This window comes from Callospermophilus lateralis, chromosome 11 (assembly GCF_048772815.1).
Source record: "Callospermophilus lateralis isolate mCalLat2 chromosome 11, mCalLat2.hap1, whole genome shotgun sequence".
Classification (NCBI taxonomy): domain Eukaryota; kingdom Metazoa; phylum Chordata; class Mammalia; order Rodentia; family Sciuridae; genus Callospermophilus; species Callospermophilus lateralis.
This window is the reverse complement of record NC_135315.1, coordinates 63411361-63433837: the sequence shown is the minus strand read 5'-3', so window position 1 is coordinate 63433837 and position 22477 is coordinate 63411361. Positions and strand designations below refer to the sequence as shown.

At 46.4% G+C, this 22477-nt stretch overlaps 1 protein-coding gene across 1 annotated transcript; it reads right to left on the bottom strand.

Moving 5' to 3' along the window:
- Nucleotides 1-13512: 13512 nt before the first annotated feature.
- On the bottom strand, nucleotides 13513-13993 carry LOC143410012 (small integral membrane protein 13). The gene has a single exon (XM_076870683.1). It carries the CDS (start codon nucleotides 13966-13968, stop codon nucleotides 13705-13707), a length of 264 nt encoding a protein of 87 aa, XP_076726798.1. The 5' UTR covers nucleotides 13969-13993; the 3' UTR covers nucleotides 13513-13704.
- Nucleotides 13994-22477: the final 8484 nt, after the last annotated feature.

Genomic DNA, 22477 nt, shown 5'->3' with positions numbered 1-22477 from the left:
GATCTGGTTGTCTGAGCTCTGGATCCAAAGTGGTAAAGGATGCTTTGTTTCACGGTAGAAACAGTGAAATCCTGTTCCAGGTGCCCACCAGCAACTTGACTTTTTTTTTTTTTACTTGAATGTTGTATCATTCAGCTTACTGTTACTGTAACAAAATACCTGAGGTTGATCCGATTTTTTAAAAAATGGTTTATTTGGGTTCACATTTCTGGAGCATTCAGTCTTTTGATAGGTTGAGCCTGTTGCTTTGGGCACAGTACATCATGGCCCGCATGCATGTTGGAAGAAATCTGTTTACATCATGGTGGCTGGGAAACAAGAGACAGAAGAAGGGGTTGGGGTCCCAATATCCCCTAAAAGGACACACCCCCACCAGTGACCTAACTTTCTTCCACTAGACGCACCCCCAGCCTTCTAGAGGTTTTGCCACCTCCCCACAGTGCTAGAGGCTTCAAGCTGGCGACTTCATGAGCTTACCACACATGGGTCCATTGGGAGAACTTGGAGGGCGAACTCTAGGTCCCTAACATGCAGTCACCCTGACAGAGCCGTGGGGTGGGTGCGGGTGTCGGGCCCCACTCTACAGAGAGGAAAATGAGACTCAGACCAAATCAGCTCAAAACCACAATCACCTCACAGAGGTCTCAGGCTGACTCCTGGGGTTTCTGTTTCTCACAGTCAACTGCAGCTCGCAGATATCAGATGGAAAATTCCAGAGGCCAACAATTCCTAAGTTTTATTTCTTAAAAAAAAAAAAAAAATTTGTTACTATTTATAACAAAGCATCCAACTATTTATAACTATGGTAACCATTTATCACACAGCTGGCCCGCTCCTCTACCTACCCCTCGGGAATTAGTTGTTTGTAGCAATGAAGGCACTTTTTTTGCACTTTGGGCTTTTATCTTAAAAACACAATTCCAGCTGGGTGTTGTGGGGCACACCTGTAATCCCAGCCGCTGGGGAGGCTGAGGCAGGAGGATGGTGAATTCAGAGCCAGCCTCCACAAAAGCGAGCTTAACCCCTGAGCCACATCCCCAGCCTTTTTTTTTTTTTTTTATGTTTTATTTTGAGACAGGGCCTCACTAAGTTGCTGAGGCTGGCCTTGAACCTGAAATCCTTGTGCCTCAGCCTCCTGAGCCGCTGGGATTATTACACAGACCTGGGCCACCGCGCCCATCAGGCCTCTTGTTCAAATAAATCATTGGGTCCAAAGAACTAAGTGTGAGCTCTTTCATTTGAGGACGGTTCAATGTAAGAGTTGTTTTTCAGTCTTCAATTCATCTTTTCCCCTCTGAATCTCCAAGTTGAGGTTTTTCCGTGCAGTTCTCCAGGGAGTTCCAAAAGGGCATCCTGCAGACGTATTTGCATGGACCTCTATTTCCATTTTTTTTTTTTTGGTTCGCCTTCTGGGAAATTTTCAATTTCTGTTTCTCCACCGGGCCCACCCTCTTTACCTTCCTGTAAGTTCAGTTCGACTCCTCTAGGGTGACTCAATATCGCTTTCGGATAGGTCAGGAGGCACCAGCCCGCTCCACCCAGTCTTCTTTGATCAGAAAGCCATCACCTGCCGTTCATCCGATGGCCTCCAACCCATACGTTTTTCCATCGGGGGCCACATTCTGAGTAGTGCCCCAGGATCTCAGGCCAGGCCGCTTCATCCTGCCGGAGGCATGGGCCATCACCGCTCTGCCCCTTACGCTGCAGCGTCCCCCGTTGACAGCTGGACTTGCCAAGGGGTCACGGGGCCTGGGTTCAAGTCATTGTCACGCAGCAGCCTAAGGCGACCTCACAACGCCTGGTCCCTGACCCCACTTCATCTCCTCAGGTGGACCCTGGATCCTCTCACCAGCAGGGCGGACCCAGTCCAGGAAATGATTTTGAGAGAGAGGGGGAACTGTATTCATATAACTTTTATGACCGCATATGGTTATAATCATTCTATTTCTTTTTTTTTTTTTTTTTTTTTTAGTTATTGTTGATTTCCTCCTGGGCTAATATATAAATGAAACTTTATCACAGGTAGGGGTATGGTAGCTTTTCATTACGGTGGCCAAAGTATCTGGTAAGAACAAATTAGGGGCTGGGGATGTGGCTCAAGCGGTAGGGCGCTCGCCTGGCATGCGTGTGGCCCGGGTTCGATCCTCAGCACCACATACAAACAAAGATGTTGTGTCTGCCGAGAACTAAAAAAAAATCAATAAATATTAAAAAAAAAAAAAAAAAGAAAAAAGAACAAATTAGAAGACAAAAGATGGGTGCACAGGGTCAGAGGACACTCCCTGAAGTACAGTGGGCTATCAGTGGATAGCTCAATGGGGTCAGAATCCCCAGGAACCAATCAGGGCCTCAAAGTCTCACCATTGGACCCGGCTGCTTTGGGGGACCAGGCACTCCCCACACCCTGGCCTTTGGGGAAACATTGCAGATCCAAACCGTAACACTATGTACCTGTTGGGAAAAAAAACATAGTAAATGTACGGGGCAGTAGTGTCTGTGATTTGTGGCATTCCCTGGGGGGTCTTGGAATGTGCACCCTGGATGGGGGAGGGGCTCTCCTATAAATGACACCATCCTTTACTGAATGGCTGAAGCCAGAAATCTAGGGATGACCCTCCTTTCTTTCCAATCCTTGCTCCCACATCTTGAACTTCAACAATTTGCCTGTTCTACCTTCCAAAACTCAGAACATACTCCACGTGGCTACATCTCTCCCATCCCCATTGTCCCGTAGCTCCCTTTATTTCTGCTGAGTCACCAACTGGTCTGCAATCCCCACTCACGCTCCCCCAGCAGCCCCAGGAGATCTCGAACGTAAACCTTGGTGTCGGCCCTCACAGGAAGCTCTCCGATGGCTTCTTAGGGTTCCTGCCTACTATATTAAAAAAAATTATGTAATATATTACATAATTTTTTTTCTCTTTATCTTCCATTCCTTTACATCTCCCTTCAGCTGTATCTAATCACTTATGCAACATATGTTGGCAGTTCTTAATTTCAATTACTGAATCGTTCAGGTGGACAATTTCCAATCAATGTCCCCACCTTTTGTGGGTCGTTTATTTTCTTCCAGTATTTTACCTTCTTTTTTTTTTTTTTTTTCTTTTTCAATAACAGACTTTGTTTTTTTTTTTTTAGAGCACATTTGGCTTTGCAGTCCTCCTCCTTCACCCCTCCCTCCCTTCTAACCCCTGGTCATCTTAACTAATCTCTTTTGTGGGGCACCAGGGATTCAACCCAAGGGTGCTTCACCACTGAGCCACATCCCCAGCCCCCCCTTTTATTGTTTTATTTTGAGACAGGGGATCACTAAGTTGGCCTAGGGCCTCACTAAGTTGCTGAGGCCGGCTTTGAACTTGCAATCTTCCTGCCTCCGCCTCCCAAGCCACTGGGTTACAGGTGTGCACCACTGTGCCCTGCAATCACCGATCTTTTTATTGTCTCTATAGTTTTGCCTTTTCTAGAATATGAGGCGGTTGAAATTGTACAACGTATAGCCTTTTCATATTGGCTTCTTTCACTTAGTAAAAGGCATTTAAGGGGCTGGGATTGAGACTCAGTGGTAAAGTGTTTGCCTAGCACATGGGAGGGAGACACTGGCTTCCCTTCTGAGCACCACATATAAATAAATGAATAAAATAAAGATCCATCAACATCTAGATTTTTTTTTACAAAGGCATTAAGTTTCCTCCATGTCTTTTTAATTTTGTCCAGCGATTCTATTGTTCTCAGCAGGAGGAATGGTCTGAAATAATCCAGCCTCCTTGGGCGGCTAGACAGTGTTCTGTTACTATAAAAGAATGCCTGGAATAGTCGGCTTTACAGAGAAAAGGTGTATTTTGGCCCACAGTTTGGGTCCATGGTCAATTGACCCCATACTGTTGGGCCTGTGGTGGCAGCAATCCTGGCAGAAATAGGTGGTGGGGCAGGCCGTGCACTTCAGGACTGGGCTGCAAAGAAGAGAAAGAAAAAGAGACCAAGGGTCCCATAATCTCTTTCAAGGGCACAGCCTCCCCCCCCCAAAAAAAAAGTCTAAACCTCCCATTAGGCTCTACCTCTTAAAATTTCTCCCATGTCCTATTAGCACCATTCTGGGGGAAAAACTTTAAACACATGGGCTTTTTTGGGGGGGACATTCCAAATCCAATCTACAGCACTGCTGTGGCTGGAAACCTCCCATTGTCTTCAGAGGAGAGGAAAACTTCCTGTCCTGATTTGGGTGATTTGGATAGTGCCTAGCCCTCCAGGTTCACACCACACTCCCCTTGGATCTCGGCGCTTACTGTTTTTTTTTTTCCCCTATACACACCTATGATAAAATTTTTCATTTATAAATCATGCATAGTAAGACGTTAACAGTAACGAATAATAAAACAGAGTGATTATGACAATGTACTGTGGTAAACGTTACATGAATATGGTCCCTCTCACAATGTCTTCCTGTCCTGTACTCACCCTTCTTGTGATGATGTGAAGTGACACAGAGTCCACATGAGGAGATGAAGTGACCAGGCATTGTGATGTAGTGTTAGGCCGTCACATAACAACGACTCGAACCCAAGCACCTCGGCAGTCAAGCTGGTAACCAGATGCTACAAAGTGACGAACGGGAGGGTAGCATATGCAGTGTGGAAACTCTGGACAGAGGGATGATTCATGCCCCGGGGCAGACTGAAGTAGGATGGCATGAAATTTTGTTGCACCCCTCGGAATGACACACAAACTAAGACTTATAAACTGTTGACTTCTGGAATTTTCCATTCAATACTTTTTTTTAAGCTGTAATTGACAGTGGGTAACCAAAACCATAGAAGGAGAAGCCTCAGGTAAGGAGGAACTAGTGTGCTGAAATGAGAATGGGCTGGAAGAGGAATCAGCCTGGGATCTCTGTTACACTTTGTAGGTGATTCTTCTGAGTCACATTTTCCTCCTCTCTAGAGTGGGGTCCATACTTGCATCCAACCCATAGATTTTGGAGGATAATTATATGTTAGTGATTATAATTATGGCCATCAGCTATGGTTTGGATCTTGAATGTTCCTCAAAGATCTACATGCTAAAGATTTGGTTGCCAGACTCTGGCACTCTTGGGAGGGGGTGAAACCCTTAGGAGGTGAGGCCTACTGTGAGGAAGTTAGTCATTGGGGGTGTGTGTCTCAGTCCCTTCCTCTGTCCTTGATTCCCAGTCACCATGGGGTAAACAGGCATCCTCACCCACATGCATCCTCACCCACGCCTACCATGATGCGCTGAGTTGCCACAGGGCCAAATAACCTTGAACTACAGTCTCCGAAACTGTAAGCAAAAGTAAATCTTTCCTCTTTTAATTTGATTATCTCAGGCGTTTTGTTACAGTAACGGGAAGCTGACTCACACACTGACCTTGCGTTCTAAAGGAGGCACAGCCCTCACCTGATGCCTTTGAGACCTGTGCTCTTCTCTACATCATATGCAATATGATGCACAAGAAGGTTTGGATTTGGGGAGCATCTCCGATTTCAGATTTGCCTATTAGGATGTTCCACTGGTGTTAGGGTCTGTAAACAAGTCAAGATGGCGCCTGACATTTTGCAGAGGGAGTGGTTTGTGAAGTAATGCCAGCGAGCCATTAAGTGTGGAGATTCCTTATTGGTTGACTGCTGTATCTAGTTTATGTTAATTAAGATAAGCTGTGTGGAATGTATATATACCCCTCCTGTCCTACAATAAACGGCTCCCACTCCTGCTGTATCAATGTACACAAGTTATTCGTCACCCCCCGGTTAGTTTGCTGCAGCCGGACTGCGGCACACTGGTAAAGTGTATGCAAATACTAGGGGAAAACAAAAATAACAAAACAACAACTCTTGACCATAATATTACCCTCACAGCTCATTTGGAAGAAATATTTAGAAAAAAAAAACATAATCTCTGCCCCCAAATGGTCCACAATCTTTTAAAAAGACAAGACATCACTCTGCACGGAGCTGGATTAAAAAAGACTTCATCTGTCTGGTATGGTGCTTGCCCACTTGTAACGGGCAGTCTCCAGAGTCACAGGAGACTGAGGCAGGAGGATCGCAAGTTCAAGGCCAGCCTCAGCAACTTAGCGGAGACTGTCTCAAAAGTTTAAAAATTTAAAAAAGAGGACTCTGGGGGTAAAGCATCCCCTGGGTTCAATCCCCCAGCACCCAAACAAAAGCAAAAATCCAATAAGAAAACCTCATCTAGGGCTGGGGTTGTGGCTCAGTGGTAGAGCGCTCTCCTAGCGTGCATGAGGCCCTGGGTTCGATCCTCAGCACCACATAAATGTAAAATAAAGACATTGTGTCCACCTAAAAATTAAAAAAAAAAAAACCACACACACACACACACACACACACGTCTAAGGATACCAATTCAAGACAAAAACACACAAACTGAGCTGTGGGTTGAGCTCAGCCTTGAGCCATCAGGTGATGGGGTTGCCGTGTCACTCTGCAGCGGGGTCCTATGGTGGTGGTCCCATGTGCACCCTCCCCCCCTCTCCGCCCCCCCCGCCCCCTGCAGTTCTGGGGATGGAACCCAGGCCCCTGTGCATGCCAATCAATCGCTCTGCCACAGAACCCTACCTACCTTGGCCGCGCCCCATCCAGCTTGGTTTTCCATTTTTTAAAGACACTTTAAATTCCGTAGCCATCTGGGAATCCTCCCAACGCTTGGAAAGACATCATCGAGGTAAGCATTGACTTAGAAGTTGCCAGGGCCTGTTGGGATTTTTGCCAGTTTATTCCTAACAGCTCTTACCTGGTCTGTGATCCCACCTAGGACCCCCCACCCCCAACACTGCCTCCAACTGGACAATTCCTATGTTTCCCACCAAAACTCGGCAGTTCGGAGGGGCTCTGGGGGGCAACAGCAGGAAGACGCCCCCAAACCTGGCTATTCACTCATTTATGAAGGGAGGTGACTGTAGTAGGGCCTGCTCAGTGAGCTGGATCTAGATGGGACTCAGATGAACCATCACGGGGCGGGGGGGGGGGGGGGGGGCGGGGGGGACAGTTCTTATAGAAAGCTCAGGTGCCTGGCCTCTCACCTGGGCCTCCCCACTGAGACAACTCCCTCTGGGTAGCCTCAACCCCGGTCAGCAAGGGGCCTCTCATGGACTCAAAGAATCTGTGCATCCCTTGCACCTGGGGGTGTCTGCTGTCTGCCCAGCTGGGACCCCCTGCCTGGGACCCCCCCTGCCCGGTTCCAAACTCTGTGAGAAAGCCGGGGGGGGGGGGGGGGGGTGACACCCACCAACCACGTTAAAATAAGACTCAGGATTGAAAAGACCCTTTCTTTCTCTCTCTCTTTCAGTCTGAGTCACCATATAAAGCTCCCTCCTGGTGGACACATATAATATACCCGAGGCCAGTCCAGGGTGACCTGTCCTTTTGGCACCAGTGTGGAGGACCGTCCACCCCACTCTCAGATCTGCGGTTGGCAAAGGGAGGCCCCCCCCCACCCCCAGCAGCAGATCCCTACAAAAGGCCTGACGTTCCAATAGAACAAGGAGACAGCTTCCAGGACTTTCCCATGTGACTATACCCACGCAATCTCAGCGCCCACGTGGAACACGGATCTCGGGCCCCGTAGCAGGGTTCCGTTCCTTGCCCTTCCCACCAAGTGACCTCTGTCCCCGAAGATGAGTCTTGCCTGACCGTGAACTCCTTGAACCGTGCCACATCTGTCCGTTCGGGTCTGGATTCTTTCTCTCGACATCAAGCCTGTGAGATTCACCTGTGCTGGGTGCAGCAGTGCGGCTCATTTTCTCGGCTGTGTAGTATTCCATTCTGTGAGTACCCGCCGTTCTTTCATCCATCCTCCTGTTAATGGATATTTGGGATGGTTACATTTGGGCGGGGCGGGGTGGGGGTATGTGTTTGGCTTTAGGGAACGTGTCGCCACGTCGCTTAACGGCTTTCCGCAGTGTTTGTACCACTCCACCCTCCCACCAGCTGAGCCCAGGAGTCCTAACAAGGCCTTGGATCATTTCAGAAAGACCCTGGATTCCAAGTCCTGCTCTGCCCCTTAGCAGCTGTGACACTTGGGGCAAAACATATGACTTCTTGGCTCTTACCTTGCAGGGCTGTCTCGAGGACTGAGTGAGGGGAAAGCTCGGACCATGAGCTCTTCTTCCTTCCGCAGAATCAACAGGGAGACGCCTCCACGGCCCAATTGGATGTGAGACTCCGGGTCTCCCCTGTCCCGGGGGCGGGGGGGGGGGATAAGCCCTGTGCTGTGCTGAAGTGTCCCCCCAAGTTCATGTGTTAGAAACTGAACCCTCAGATTTTCGTGTTGGTGGCCTTTGGGAGCTAATGAGGACACCAGGGGGCCGTGGGGGTGGGGTCCCCACCATCGTGTTAGTGCCTTTGTAGGAAGAGTTAGCCCCCATGCTCTGGCTCACCCTGTGCCCCGTAACCATGCACCAGTGGACGCTCAGCAGATGCCAGGTAGCCAGCCCCGTGGACTTCCCAGCCACCAGGCCTGGGAGGCTAATAAATTTCTATTCCTTATAAATTACCCCGTGTGACATTTGCAGCCTATGTATGGCAGGGCCGTGGACTAGGTGGCCAAGAGATCAAGGAAGAGACCCCAAGAAGGAATATGGTGCCCATATAGTTTGTTGAGAAATGTTTATGGGGGAGATCCAGTGGTGCCAGGCTGGATCTGAGCCCCTCTGCCCCACATAAGGGCTGCCTGGATCCGCACCTTCCTCCAGTTACTACAGGGAGGGGGTTTATGGGTTGCTTACAGAAGCCACGAATCATTGACTTGTTTAGTCTGTTTTCTTTCTCGTGTGACCGGCATCCAGCTCTCTGGGCATGTGGGCAACAGAGCAGCTCACTACAGAGAGCACTGCATTGCTCTAATTCCCAGCATACTTTGGAGAAATCCAGGATCCTTCTGGATAGTATGTGTCCAGGCAGGCCACCCTGGCCTGCCTCTCACAGTCCCCTGGGGCTTGTTAAATCCTTGTGAAAGCAACATTTCAGGGACCTGGTACTACTGTCTTTTTTTTTTTTTTTTTTTTTTTAGAACAGTATGCCTGATCTCAGGCATTTTGTTATAGCCACAGAAAACATGACTCTGAGATCAAGGTGGCTCTCCACTCTCGGAAGCTTGGGCTCCCATCCCCAACAGTGGCTGATCCAGTGGTGGTGATAGGCTGTGCTAATGCCAGCCTTACTCTGGGTAGCCACCTGCTCAACTCCCTCAGAGCCCAGCTAGGTTCCCCAAGCACAGCAGTGAACACCATTGGCCACTTCTTCATACTCAGCGGTTCGCCTGTGCTGGTGTTCCCTCGGGTGCAGTGCAGCACCGTGGCTTCCTCCGCCCACCCATCTCTCCCCCACGTCTGAAAGGGAGTAGAGGTTCAGAGAGGAAATCTTGGGTCTGGAGTAAGCGGTAGAGGTGGGGTGGGGGTAAAATGCCATGCACTTGGCCGAGGAGATTTGGAGATGGCGAGAGAACTAACTGCCTGAGACTATGGTGAGTGGCGGCTACTGTCATTGTCTTGACCCACGGCTTGTGTTTCCTGGGTAACTGCTGAGTGCCAGGCACTGAGCTTGACTCTTCCCCCCCGCCCCACCTCTACCCGCTCTGAACCTCAAGCGTGTGGCTCGTGCTCCTACCTCAGGACCTTTGCACATGCCGTTAACCTCTTTCTGGCATGCTCCTTGTCCGGACATTTGCTTGGGTGACTCACCATCTCCTACAAATCTCATCTTGCCCGTGAAGACCACTCTGACCGTCTGTCCATCAGTGTGCGTGGCCCAACAAGTACTATTGGGAAGGAAGAAGGGACAGAGGAGAGAAGCGGGGGAGGGGAAAAAGGAACGGCCCCATGGCCATCTTTATTCCGGTGAAATCAGGTGACAATGAGCACCCCAGAGGAATCCCGATGGCACAGAAAGAAAGATCAGAAAAGTCCCCGGGGGGGGGGGGGGGGGGGGGGGGGAGGCAGGGCAGCAGCTCTGCTCATTTGCCCCGATGCAGATTTTGAGGCTCCAGATGTGAGCGAGTCTCACAGTCTGGGCAGCCCCCCTCCCGGTCCCTCCTTCCACCCGCAAACCACCCCGGGGGGAGGGGGGGGGGCTCTGACGACACGAGGAGCCCCCCCCATCCCCCAGCCACGGCCCCGGGAACCGTCAGGGTGAGGAAAGATGCTCAGCGACCCTCAAAAAAATGATGCCTGTCACTCCTGCCCCAAATGGGGGACCCTGTCACCCGAAGGGGACGAGGGGGCGTTGGAATGGACGCTGTCACCTGCTGCAGCATCCGCCCCCCCCCATCACCACTTCCACCACTCTTTCCTCCGGGGAGGGACCGGAGTTTCACACAGCAGCAGCCGAGGCCCATAAATAGCAGCTGGCCACTGGCAGGCCGACCCTCCCAGGCCCCAAAAAGGAAGTGAGAGAAAGGCGGGCACTTCTGTCCCTTCCTGCAGAAAGTACTGTTTCTGCAAGTGACACCCCCCGCCCCCCGCAGGCCCTCCCCAGGGCTCCCCCACCCTCCGTGCGGGCCCAAACCAGCTCGGGGCCTCTGTGGGGCAGGGTGAGCCTCAGGTGGGGCTCAGCTGCTGTGACAGGTAGGACCCAGAGACACGGCCCACCAGGGAGGGAGCGGAGGCCTCACCAGGAACCGGTGCCCTGTATTGTTCTGTGAATGGCACTTTGTTCCATAAGGAGGCCCTGCTGACCTATGGAGGGGACATGCTGGGTTAAGAAAGCCCCACGGCTGGCTGGGCTCTGGGTGACCTCCCTGGGGAGGTGCACTTCACTCACGTGAAGATCAATAGTCACCCCCCCAACCCCCCGGCTTTTTAGGCACAACTAGATTTGGAGTAGCAGTGTCTGCGGATGTCCCCAGCTGCTGCCCCACGGGTGGTCACCAAATGTGAGCCAAGACCTGAATCTCAGGCGAGCAAAGCTGGGGAGACACAGAATGCCGCTGTGCTTTGTCCGGTGGGCACCTTTCCAGAGGCCTTTCCTTCAGGCCTTCCCTGGTCACAGGCTCCATCTGTTCCTGCCCAGACTCGGCCTGGCACAGCTGCGAGGAAACCCACCAGGGGAGAAGGAAGGCCGGGGACAGTGTGTGGCTCCATGCATGTCAACTAGAACTCAGACCCCAAACAGCCCCAGGACCACCGTCAGCCCCCATGGAGGTAGGTGAAATTAAAAAAAAAAAAAAAAATGAGCTGGAATCACAAACTCACCAGATTGCCAATACTGGCGACTTCAGGGTGGCGGGGTGGGTGATGCAGCCGGTAAACTTGAACCGCATCTGCAATGCTTCAGGCTTTAAAAAGAAAAGAAAAAGAATAAACTCCACCAGCCTTTTTTAAGATATTTAATTTTTAGTTTTAGGTGGACACAATATCTTTATTTTATTTATTTCTTTAAGAGAGACTGTGAGACAGAGAGAGGGAAAGAGAGAATTTTTTAATATTTATTTTTTAGTTTTCGGCGGACACAACATCTTTGTTTGTATGTGGTGCTGAGGATCGAACCTGGGCCGCATGCATGCCAGGCGAGCGCGCTACCGCTTGAGCCACATCCCCAGCCCTTTATTTTATTTCTATGTGGTGCTGAGGATCAAATCCAGTGCCTCATGCATGCTAGGCAAGTGCTCTACCTCTGAGCCACAACCTCAGCCCTGGAACTCCACCAGTTTTAAACAAGGCCTCTTGGGGTGACTGTTAAATTATTATTATTATTATTATTAGTGCTGGGGATCGAACCCAGGGCCTTGTGCATGCAAGGCAAGCACTCTACCCACTGAACTACATCCCCAGCCCTAAATCGTTTCTTGCACCATTCCAAGTGTGATTTTCTGCATTCACAACACATGGTTTTCCCAGCTTCGTTATCTTTACCAGAAGGTGGGCTCTCTGCAGCACAGGAGAAAACAGACCAGATATCCCTGCCCCTGAAGGCGATGCAGAGACAGATCATAAACACGTGGATAAGGGTCCATGTGTCTGGGGTTGACCAGGTCAGCGCGGGAGAAAAAGGCAGGAAGGTGAGCTGAGTGTGAAAAATGCTTTATTTATTTATCTATTTTTTTAAAAAAAAAATTGTTCTTTTTAGGTCAAAAAAAGGTGCCTTTGCACCTTGTTGAAAATGACTTGTCCAGATGTTAGGTTCCATTTCTAGAATCTTTATTCTGCCCCATACTAAAACCACACCCTTTTATGTATAATTTTTTTTTTAGTTGTAGACGGACACAATCACCTTTATTTTATTTATTTTAATGAGGTGCTGAGGGTCAAACGCAGTGCCTCACACATGCTAGGTGAGCGCTCTACCACTGAGCCCCAGCCCCAGCCCAAACACACCAACCTCTTTTCTAGTCTAGCTTTTTTTTTTTTTTTTTTTTTTAATTTATAATGACAAGACCATTTTTATTTAATCAGATACCATCAGTTAAGATGCACTGTATTATTACAAAGAAAAACACTACCCTTGAAACTACAACCTGATGCCTTATAGCACAGAAAATATTTTATATTTATTAAAACAGTGCTCTTAAAAGATTTTTGTCACACCAATCTTGTGTGTTTGTAAAGAATGTAGGAAATAAACTGGTCAAGTTATAACTATAACTTCATATTCTGAACCCAGCTCTTCTAAATCACTTCTCACGTCACCGTCCTCGCTGTCTGCATTTGCCCACATGACTTGGCCCTTGGCATCTTCAAGAGGACTGGCGATGCAGCATTTCTTGAAAGAATGCTCCACCACTGTCTTCTGTTTAATGTCAGTGGGAAGTTTTGGACAAAACAATGTCTGATGTCTTAATGACAGTCCAACTCGACGCATGAATCGGTCACACCAGCCTCTTGTTGCTTTAAATTTTGTTTCATCAATTCCGAGGGTTTTGGCAATTTCCCCTGCCTTTGACTGCATTACTTGGCGTGTGATAGGCAATCCTTTAGCATATGCCTCACTGACAAAATGTAGTACAGCTTCATCTACTTGTGGGTATCTTCCTTTCTTAGGTCCTGTAAAACATTTTGTGGTTGCTTTGCAAGAAAATATGGAATTTCGGTCATTCCTCCAACGGCGAATATTTGCTTCGCTAATATCAAATGTTCGCCCCGCTGCTCTGTTTCCATGCTTTTCCGCGTATACAATAACCCTGCGTTTCAATGCTGAGTCATAGTGTAATCTTTTTGAAGACATTTTAAAATGCCAATTAAACCTGAAACATTTGATACCAATAATACATGTCAGTTAAGGGGATGCCACTATAAGCTGTAAATTCACACATGCACAAGCTAGGATAATTATATGACTATCCTGGCTGACAGTAATGAGATGCATCCCAATTTCAGACAAGTTAAAACATGAAGAATACATTTTGAATATTAAAATATGCTTTTCAAGCTTGAAATGTTTATGAGATTCACACCAGTGCAAACAAACAAACAAACAAAAATCCCAAGAGCCAAGGAATAAGTGTGCTGAGCAGAAAGCTAGCGAAACAAAATATTATATTTAAGATGAAATTTGCAAAGGTCCAATTTGGTTTTAATTCCCTTTATTACTATATGGCTTACATGTAAATTTTTTGAACTGGATATGAAATCCAAGTATAAATGTTCTTCAGTCATTTAGTATATTTCAAAGCCAAGTCACTAAGACAGAGGCTCACAATTGCCTTTCATTGTTTACTAATAAAAGACCCTGTCTGGGATCAATGGCCTTCATCAGTAGGTGCCCTCCTTTGGCGTGCAGATCTGATTCTGTGTGGAGAGGATGAAGGGTCTTCTTCAGTTTCAGACCCTGAAGGCTCATGATCTCCCTCCTGGGATCCTGTGTCTCCCACTAGTTCCCGTAGAAACTTGAATTTAGATAAAAACAGATGCCACACAAAATACCAACCGCACACCATCAGCAGCAGGACGATCAGCAGCGTGGCCACGAACACCAGCAGCGTCAGCCCGACGTTGTGCCACATCTTGGGCGGAGGGTGGTCGCCTCAAGGCGGCGGGCTTCAGCGGTGTGCGCCCCTCGGCAGGGCCCCCAGGGGGCCTAGTCTAGCTTTAAGGCTAGTTCTAAAGCAGGCAATCTGAGCCTCCAACAGCTCTTTGACAACTTGATATTGAGGTTTCTGATCTATAAGCATAGTCTATCTCTCCTTTTACTTAAGATATTTATTTATTTTATCTATTTTTTAGGTGTAGATGGACACAACACAATGCCTTTATTTTTATGTGGTGCTGAGGATGGAACCCGGGTCCCGCCCATGCTAGGCGAGCGCACTACCCCTGAGCCACAATCCCCGCCCAACTTAAGATTTCTTTAACTTAGCAATGCCTTTTTTTTTCTTTAGTTTTCATTATATAAGTCTTTCGCATCTTTAGTCAGATTTATTCCCTTTTCATATTTTTGAGAGCCCTGCAAATTATGAGAATTTCAATTTGTGGTTTGTTACTGATATCTAGAAATACGATCAACATATGATATGCAAAATCCACCCATGGGGTATATTGATCCCCGTGGGATCTTATTAAAGTCTCTCTGTTAGTTCCAATAGCTTTTATGTAAATTCCATGGAATTTTCTATATATAGAATTTTCCATATAGCAATCATGTTTGTCTAAGAATAAAGACATATATTTTTTTTCTTTCAAACCTGAATGATTTCTGTATCTCCTTCATGCCTTATTGCACTCTAGCAAAATGTGTTTGTATATAATTGTGTATGGGGCTGGGGATGTGGCTCAAGCGGTAGTGCGCTCCCCTGGCATGCGTGCGGCCTGGGTTCGATCCTCAGCACCACATTCAAACAAAGATGTTGTGTCTGCTGAAAACTAAAAAATAAAATAAAATAAATATTAATAATAATAATAATTGTGTATGTAGTTATATACGTTTGTTTATATTAATATGTACACACATGTGTATGTGAATATATGTACATGTGCTCATTAGTAAAAAGTGTGCATGTGTGTGTATTATGTATGGGCGGGGGGCGTGCCTTCTCTCAGTATTTATGGGGGATTGGTTCCAGGAGTGAGCTGAGAGAGACTTCCCATACTACCAGGTTTCAGTTCTTGTGACTAAAAGGCTCAGGGGTCACTCCAGTTGAACTGGGCTGACTGGGCTGCACGAAATAACCACCCAAGAGACACAAATATCTTTTTACTTTGGGGTCGCTGTGACGGCTCCTCTGGCCTTAAGGGTCCTCAGGAAGAGAGAGAGAGAGCACGCGCTGACCCATTTTATGGAGGAGAAGCCATTCAAATAAGGCAAAGGGCAGGTTTCAGGGGGCTGAGTCTATCTTCATGATGTCCACTGTCAGCAGGTTGACTGACACCTGGGCAGGCCACACCCAAGGGCACAGTTAGAGAAGGGGACACACACAAGGCACTTCCATGGAAGATTCTATCCTAAACAGGGCAAGGGATTATATTACAAAGGAGCAGGTGAGCGTAGCTTCACCCATGGGGCTGTAGCAAGACACACCCATGCACGAGACACCATCCCTCGCACCCAAGAAGGGTGGGGAAAGCTCTGCCACATTTCTGCGACTGAGCACCTCAGCACCCAGCCGGGGAGTGTGACTCAGTCACGTGCAAAGTTGGTCTCCCACATCATTCTAGTTTTCTGGGGATAAAAAACCAAAATACCACAAGCTTAAATGACAGAGGCTAGAAGTCTGACATCGGGATATGTTAGAAGTGTTGGTTTCATCTTGTTCCTTGGGGGGGGGGGGTCTTCACATGGTTGTCACTCTGTGTGTGTCTGAATGCTATTTCCCTCTCCTCGTAAGGACACCAGACATCCTGGATGAAGGCCCATTCTCAATACCTCACTTAAATTTAATGTCCTCTTTCAAAGACTCCGTGCCCAAAACCCATCACATTCTGAAGGATGGGGATTCGGACATCAACCTAACCATTGGGGGCAGCACCATTGAGTCCACATTATCCAGCCCACCGGTCCTTTCTTAAACCCATGTCCTTCTCACCTGTAAGATGCATCGAATTCTGGGTGGAGATCTCGGGAAATACAGTGAAGCACCAGAAATCTGTCTCCCCACCTAGACAAATATGGGCACAGAGAAATCTGGCTGTGCTACTATTTTGGGATTCCGGAGTCCCTTGAAAACTTTCAACTTCCAGGAGAGGGGTTGAATGCTAGATTGCAGTCAGTGTTGATCAATTTGAGCTTTTAGGTCCGTAGCAGTTGTCCATCTCCTACCTCCAGCCATGGGCATGTGTTCCTGGGACAGTTTGTGCAAGAATATGCAGAAATCAGGACGAGCAGGCTGCCGTTATAGTTCAGTGGGAGAGCGCTTGCCTGGAATGGGTGAGGCACAGGATTGGATCCCTGGCACCACATAAAAATAAAAACAAATAAAATAAAGGTCTTGTGTCCATCTACAACTAAAAAAAAAAAAAACTTTTTTAAAGAAGAAACCAGGAGGAGCAAAAAGCACACTATCCGTCAATTATCAGGGATCTGTGTTTGGCTTCTTCTCTTTCTGTATCCAGCTGACATGAGCACAGGAGCTCTCCTCTGTTTGCTTTTCCACCATAAGGTTCTGCCTGACTTCAGGCCCAGAGCAATGGTCTCAGCCAACCATGAAACCGTGAACCTCTGAAGCCGTGGTTCCCAAATTAACTTTTCCTCCTCTAAAGTGGTTCTGCTCAGATATTTTTGGTCACAATGATGAAGAGTTGGCTAATAGACCTAATATCAGAAAAAAAAAATAGATTTAAATCAAAATGCTTACAAGAGGCAAAAAAAAAGGACATTATCTATTAATGAAAGGTTAAATCCAAGACAAAAATATGACAACTATAAACATGTGTATGCCCAAGGACAGTCCATAGGAATATCTTAGGCAAAAATGGACAGAATCGAAGGGAGGAATAGAGAGTTCTGCAATAATGGTTGGAAGCTTCCGTGCCCTACTCTCGGTGATGGATGGAACAACCAGTCAGAAGATAAATAATTGGACGACCTTAAGAATATGATAATAGGGGCTGGGGATGTGGCTCAAGCGGTAGCGCGCTCGCCTAGCATGCGTGCGGCCCAGGTTCAATCCTCAGCACCACATACAAACAAAGATGTTGTGTCTGCCGAAAACTGAAAAATAAATATTGAAATTCCACCCCCCCTCTTTAAAAAAAAAAGAATACGATAATAAACCAACTAGATATTACAGATACCTACAGAAACACTCTGCCCAACAAATACAGCACACATTTTTATCAAGCCCAAACGCAACACTTATAGTATAAACTACATGTTAGGCTACAAGTTAAGTCTCAATAGATTAAAGAAATAGATATCGTACCAAGTTTCTTTTCCATCCCAAAACGGCATCAAGTTAGACATCAATCACAAAAGTAAAACCGGAAAATTCACAAATATGTGGGGGAATCAGACATCATACTCTTACACAATCGATAGATCAAAGAAGAAATCAAAGAGTAAACTAGAAAATACTGTGAATGAAAGTGAAAATACAACAGACCAAAATTTATGGGATGCAGGACTGAGAGGGAAAATTCACAGGCATCAATGCTTACATTAAAAGTACAAGAATATGGGCTGGGGCTGCAGCTCAGCGGTAGCGCACTTGCCTGGCACGTGTGACGCCCTCTGGGTTCAATCCTCAGCACTGCATATAAATGAATGAATAAATGAATGAATGATTAAAAAAAAAGTTCCATTGCCAACTAAATAAATAAATAAATAAATAAATAAACGCTAACCACCTTAAGGAACTAGAAAAAGAAGAATAAACTAAACTCAAAGGTAGAAGAAGAAAGCCCAATGTGGTGGCGCACACCTGCGTCTGGGGAGGTTGAGACGGGAGGTTCGCAAGTTCAAAGCCAGCCTCAGCAAAGGCAAGGCACTGAGCAACTCAGTGAGATCCTGTCCAAATAAATAAAACACAAAATAGGGCTGGGGATGTGGCTCAGTAGTCGAGTGTCCCTGAGTTTAATCCCTGGTATCTCTCCCCCTGGCCAAAAATAAAACATTTAAAAAATATATGGAAGACGGAAATCAGAAAGATTAGAGCAGAGATCAAAAAAGAATAGAAAAAAGATAAAAACAAAAATTGGTTCTTTAAAAAGAGCAACAAAATGGACGAATCTTTAGCTAGTTAAACTAAGAAAAAGAGAGAAGACTCAAATTACTAAAAACAGACGTGGAATTGAGAACATTATTATGATAAAGGTATGAAAAGAATTAATTTAAAAAAAAAGCACAATGAACAATTGTCAGCCAGCAACTTGGATCACCTATATAAGAAGCAAAATTCCTAGAAAAAGGAAATCTACAAAGACTAAATTATGAAGAAATAGAAAAATCTGAATAAACCTAACCCCAGTAAGGAGATTGAATCATTCATCAGAAACCTAACAACAAAGAAAAGTCCCGGACATAATGTCATCAATGGTAGATCCCACCTAACATTTAAAGAACTAACACCGTCCTTCTCAAATGTTTCCCAAAAATTACAGAGGAGAGAAAGTGTCCTAACTCATTCGATGAAGCCATCCTGACCCTAATACCAAATCCAGATAAAGACACTAAAGAAAACTACAGACCCATATCCCTATGAATACTGATGCAAAAATCATCAAAATACTGAAATTCAGCAATGGGTTCATGTAACTATACATCATGACCAAGTGGGATTTACCCCTGGAATGCAAGGACGATTCAACATGCAAGACTCAATCAATGTCATACACAATTTTAACAGAGATTGATGCAGAAAAAGCCTTTGACATAATTCAGTATCCTCTCATGATAAACATACTCAACAAGCCAGAAGTAGAAGAAAAGTACCTCAAAGTAATAAAAGCCATATATTAAAAAAAAAAAACCTACAACATAATGCATGGTGAAAGCCCTTCTTTAAGATCAGAAATAAAGTTAGTATGTCCACTTTCACCTCTTCCCATTGAACTTAATATTGGAAGTTCTAGCCAGAGCAATTAGACAAGAAAAAGAAATAAAAAGAATCCAAATTGGAAAAGAAGTAAAATTATCTCCGTTTGCTGATGATGATCTTATGTGTAAAAATCATGATTCCATAAGATGATTGTTATGGAATCATAATGATTCATGTTAGAACTAATAAATGAATCCCTCAAGGTAGCAGGACACAAAAGTCAACATGCGAAAATCAGTTACATGTTCACACACCAACAATAAGCGATTTGAAAAGAAAATTACAAACGGCATCCAACAGAATAAAACACTCAATCAACCAAGGAGATGAAGTGAAAGATTTGTACAATAAAACTAGAAAATATGGGGGCTGGGGATGTGGCTCAAGCGGTAGCGCGCTCGCCTGGCATGCGTGCAGCCTGGGTTCGATCCTCAGCACCACATACAAAGATGTTGTGTCCATCGAAAAGTAAAAAATAAATAAATAAATATTTAAATTTAAAAAAAAAACTATAAAATATGGCAGAAAGAAATTAAATGAAAGACGTTAAGGAAAACACATCTCATATTCATGGATTGGAAGAGTTAATATCCATATGGAATTGTGGATTACCAAAAACCCTCTTAAGATTCCTACTTAGACTAACATTCTGTTCATGATGATACACGTCTATTTCTAAGATGATTGCTATCATCTAAATATTTCTATCCACCCAAAAAAAAATACGTGTTGAAACCTAATCCCTGGTACGACAGTATTAAGATGTGAGACTCTGGGGTTAATTAGGTCATGAGCCATGCCCTCTCATGAATAAGACTAGAAGTGGCCTTAGGGGGCATGTTCTTTCTCTCTGCCATGTGAGATCTAATCAAGAAGGTACCATTTAGAAAACACAGAGTGAGACCTGGCCAGGTGCTCCATCGGCCAACACCTTGATCACCAGAACTCCACAATAGGAGGGTTGTATCTGATGAGGGCCCTTATATTTATTTTTTAGTTTTCGGTGGACACAACATCTTTATTTTATTTTTTTTTAATGTGGTGCTGAGGATGGAACCCAGCGCCCCGCGCATGCCAGGCGAGCGCGCTACCGCTTGAGCCACCTCTCCAGCCCCCCATCTTTTTATAAGGAACATACTCTTGGGAGAAGGAAACTACTCCCATGATAACGCCATTAATCCAGGCGTGAGGACAGAACCTGGGTGACCTAGTCACGTCTTGAAGTTCCCACCTCTTAACCCAGTTAAAAGTGGCAACTAATTTTGATGTAAATTTGGGGGGGGGCAGATGTTCAAATGATGATATCAGGCTGCCATAACAAAAAGAGTGGATGGCTGAAACAAGAGAAATTTATTTTCTCACAGTCCTGGAACTTAGAAGTTGAGGGATAAAGGTGTGCGTAGAGTGGATTTCTTCCAAGGCCTTGTTCTGTGGCCTTGTAAGTGGCTACAAGGCCAAGTGGCTGTCCCTCGGTGCGCATCTGTGCCCTAATTCCCTCTTCTTAAAAGGGCAGGAGCCAGACAAGATTAGGGCCCACCTCCCACGACCTGACTGAACTCAAGTCACCTCCTTAAAGACCTTATCTCCAAAGATAACTGCATACTGACGTCCTGCAGGTGAGAACTCCAACGTCTGGATTTGGTAGGGCTCCGGCTCAGCTCCTGACACCCCATTCCTAAGCTCGGGATGGCTGAGGCTCGAGAACTGACACGTGGTAGCTCACTATTGGCCCTGAAAAGCTTCTGCTCCCAAATAATATGCTTGATTTCTGCTCTACTTCACCGGCCAAAGCCAGCCCCATGGCCAGGCCTTCTCTTCAGAGGAAGGGGGAAATGCTGTTCTCCTATGATCCTTCGAGGAAGAGAACTAGGACTTTATACAAAGCCCTGATGATTACCAGTGTCTAGCATGGAGCCCCGGTAACTCCCTTTGTAGACGGTCTGCCAAGATGGCCACCGGTCATTCTCGTCCCCTCTGGCCCTCTCTCCCCATCAAGAAATAGAGTCTATATCGCCCTTCTCGGACTATTCCCTGAGGACCTTAAAAGAGCGTACTATAGGGATACTGCCACATCAATGATCATAGCAGCACAATTCACAATAGCTAGACTGTGGAACCAACCTAGGTGCCCTTCAATAGATGAATGGATAAAAAAAATGTGGCATTTATACACAATGGAGTATTACGCAGCACTAAAAAATGACAAAATCATAGAATTTGCAGGGAAATGGGTGGCATTAGAGCAGATTATGCTAAGTGAAGTTAGCCAATCCCTAAAAAACAAATGCCAAGTGTCTTCTTTGACATAAAGAGAGCAACTAAGAACAGAACAGGGAGGAAGAGCATGAGGAAAAGACTAACAGTAAACAAAGACGAGTGGGGGGAGAGAAAGGGAGAGAGAAGGGAAACTGTATGGAAATGGAAGGAGACCTTCAATGTTACACAAAATTATAAGAGGTTGTGAGGGGCAAGGGGGAGGGGAAAAAAGGGAGAGAACTGAACAACAGCAGATGAGGTAGAGAGGGAAGATGGGAGGGAGGGGAGGGGGGATAGTAGGGGATAGGAAAGGCAGCAGAATACAACAGTCACTAATATGCCATTATGTAAAAATGTGAGTGTGTAACCGATGTGATTCTGCAATTTGTATCTGGGGTAAAAATGGGAGTTCATAACCCAATAGAGTCAAATGTATGAAAGATGATATATCATGAGCTCTGTAATGTTTTGAACAACCAATAAAAAAAAAAAAAAAAAGAAATAGAGTCTATTCTCTCCCCTTGGAATTTGGATTATCTTATAGCTTGCTTTGTTCAACAGACTCTGCGGGAGTTCATGTTCTAGATCTTTCCACCCTCGGACTCCAGAGGTCTGATAACTTCTGCTCTTGCAGAAGGAAACCCACGGATGATGAAGACCTTCTAGACACACGAGGTAAAGACTGAACCCCGGCCATCCCTGACGGCTCTTTGAGCCACCCCACGGAGGCACCCGACATGTGACCCAGGCCACCTTTATCCCTCCAGCCCTGCGGAGTCAACCTGGCTCACACCAGGCAGAGCAGAGACTCCCGTTGACATTTACCTCATCCCCACGGTGAGGGATTAAGAGGTGAGACCCGGGGGAACGCATGAAGAGGAAATTAGGTCATTTAATGGATTAATGCATTCATGGATTCATGGATTATTGCAGATGCATGAAACCCAATCCCAAACTTTTGCTTGAACCCATTTTTGTGGGGGGGGTGCACCCTTGGACAGGGACGACTTCAGGCATGGCTGAATCCCGATCCACCTCTTAGGTTTGCTTTCCCCTGGAGATTTCAAGCTGCATTGCCTCCCCACCCTCAGCTTGAGCAGGTCCCTCCTCCACTTGGAATGCCTTCCACACCAGTGCAAGACAGCTGGGTCGCCGCCGAGGCTGGCCTCACGCTTTTGTGATCCTCCTGCCTCAGCCTCCTGAGCAGCTAGGATTACCGGCATGCGCCACAGGGCTCAGCTCCATTAAGCATCTTGAGATGATGATCTTGCATTGTCCCCGGGAGCCC

Excerpts from the sequence above, each read along its gene's own strand:
- LOC143410012 (XM_076870683.1), bottom strand. The coding sequence starts at position 13,968 with ATGTGGCACAACGTCGGGCTGACGCTGCTGGTGTTCGTGGCCACGCTG.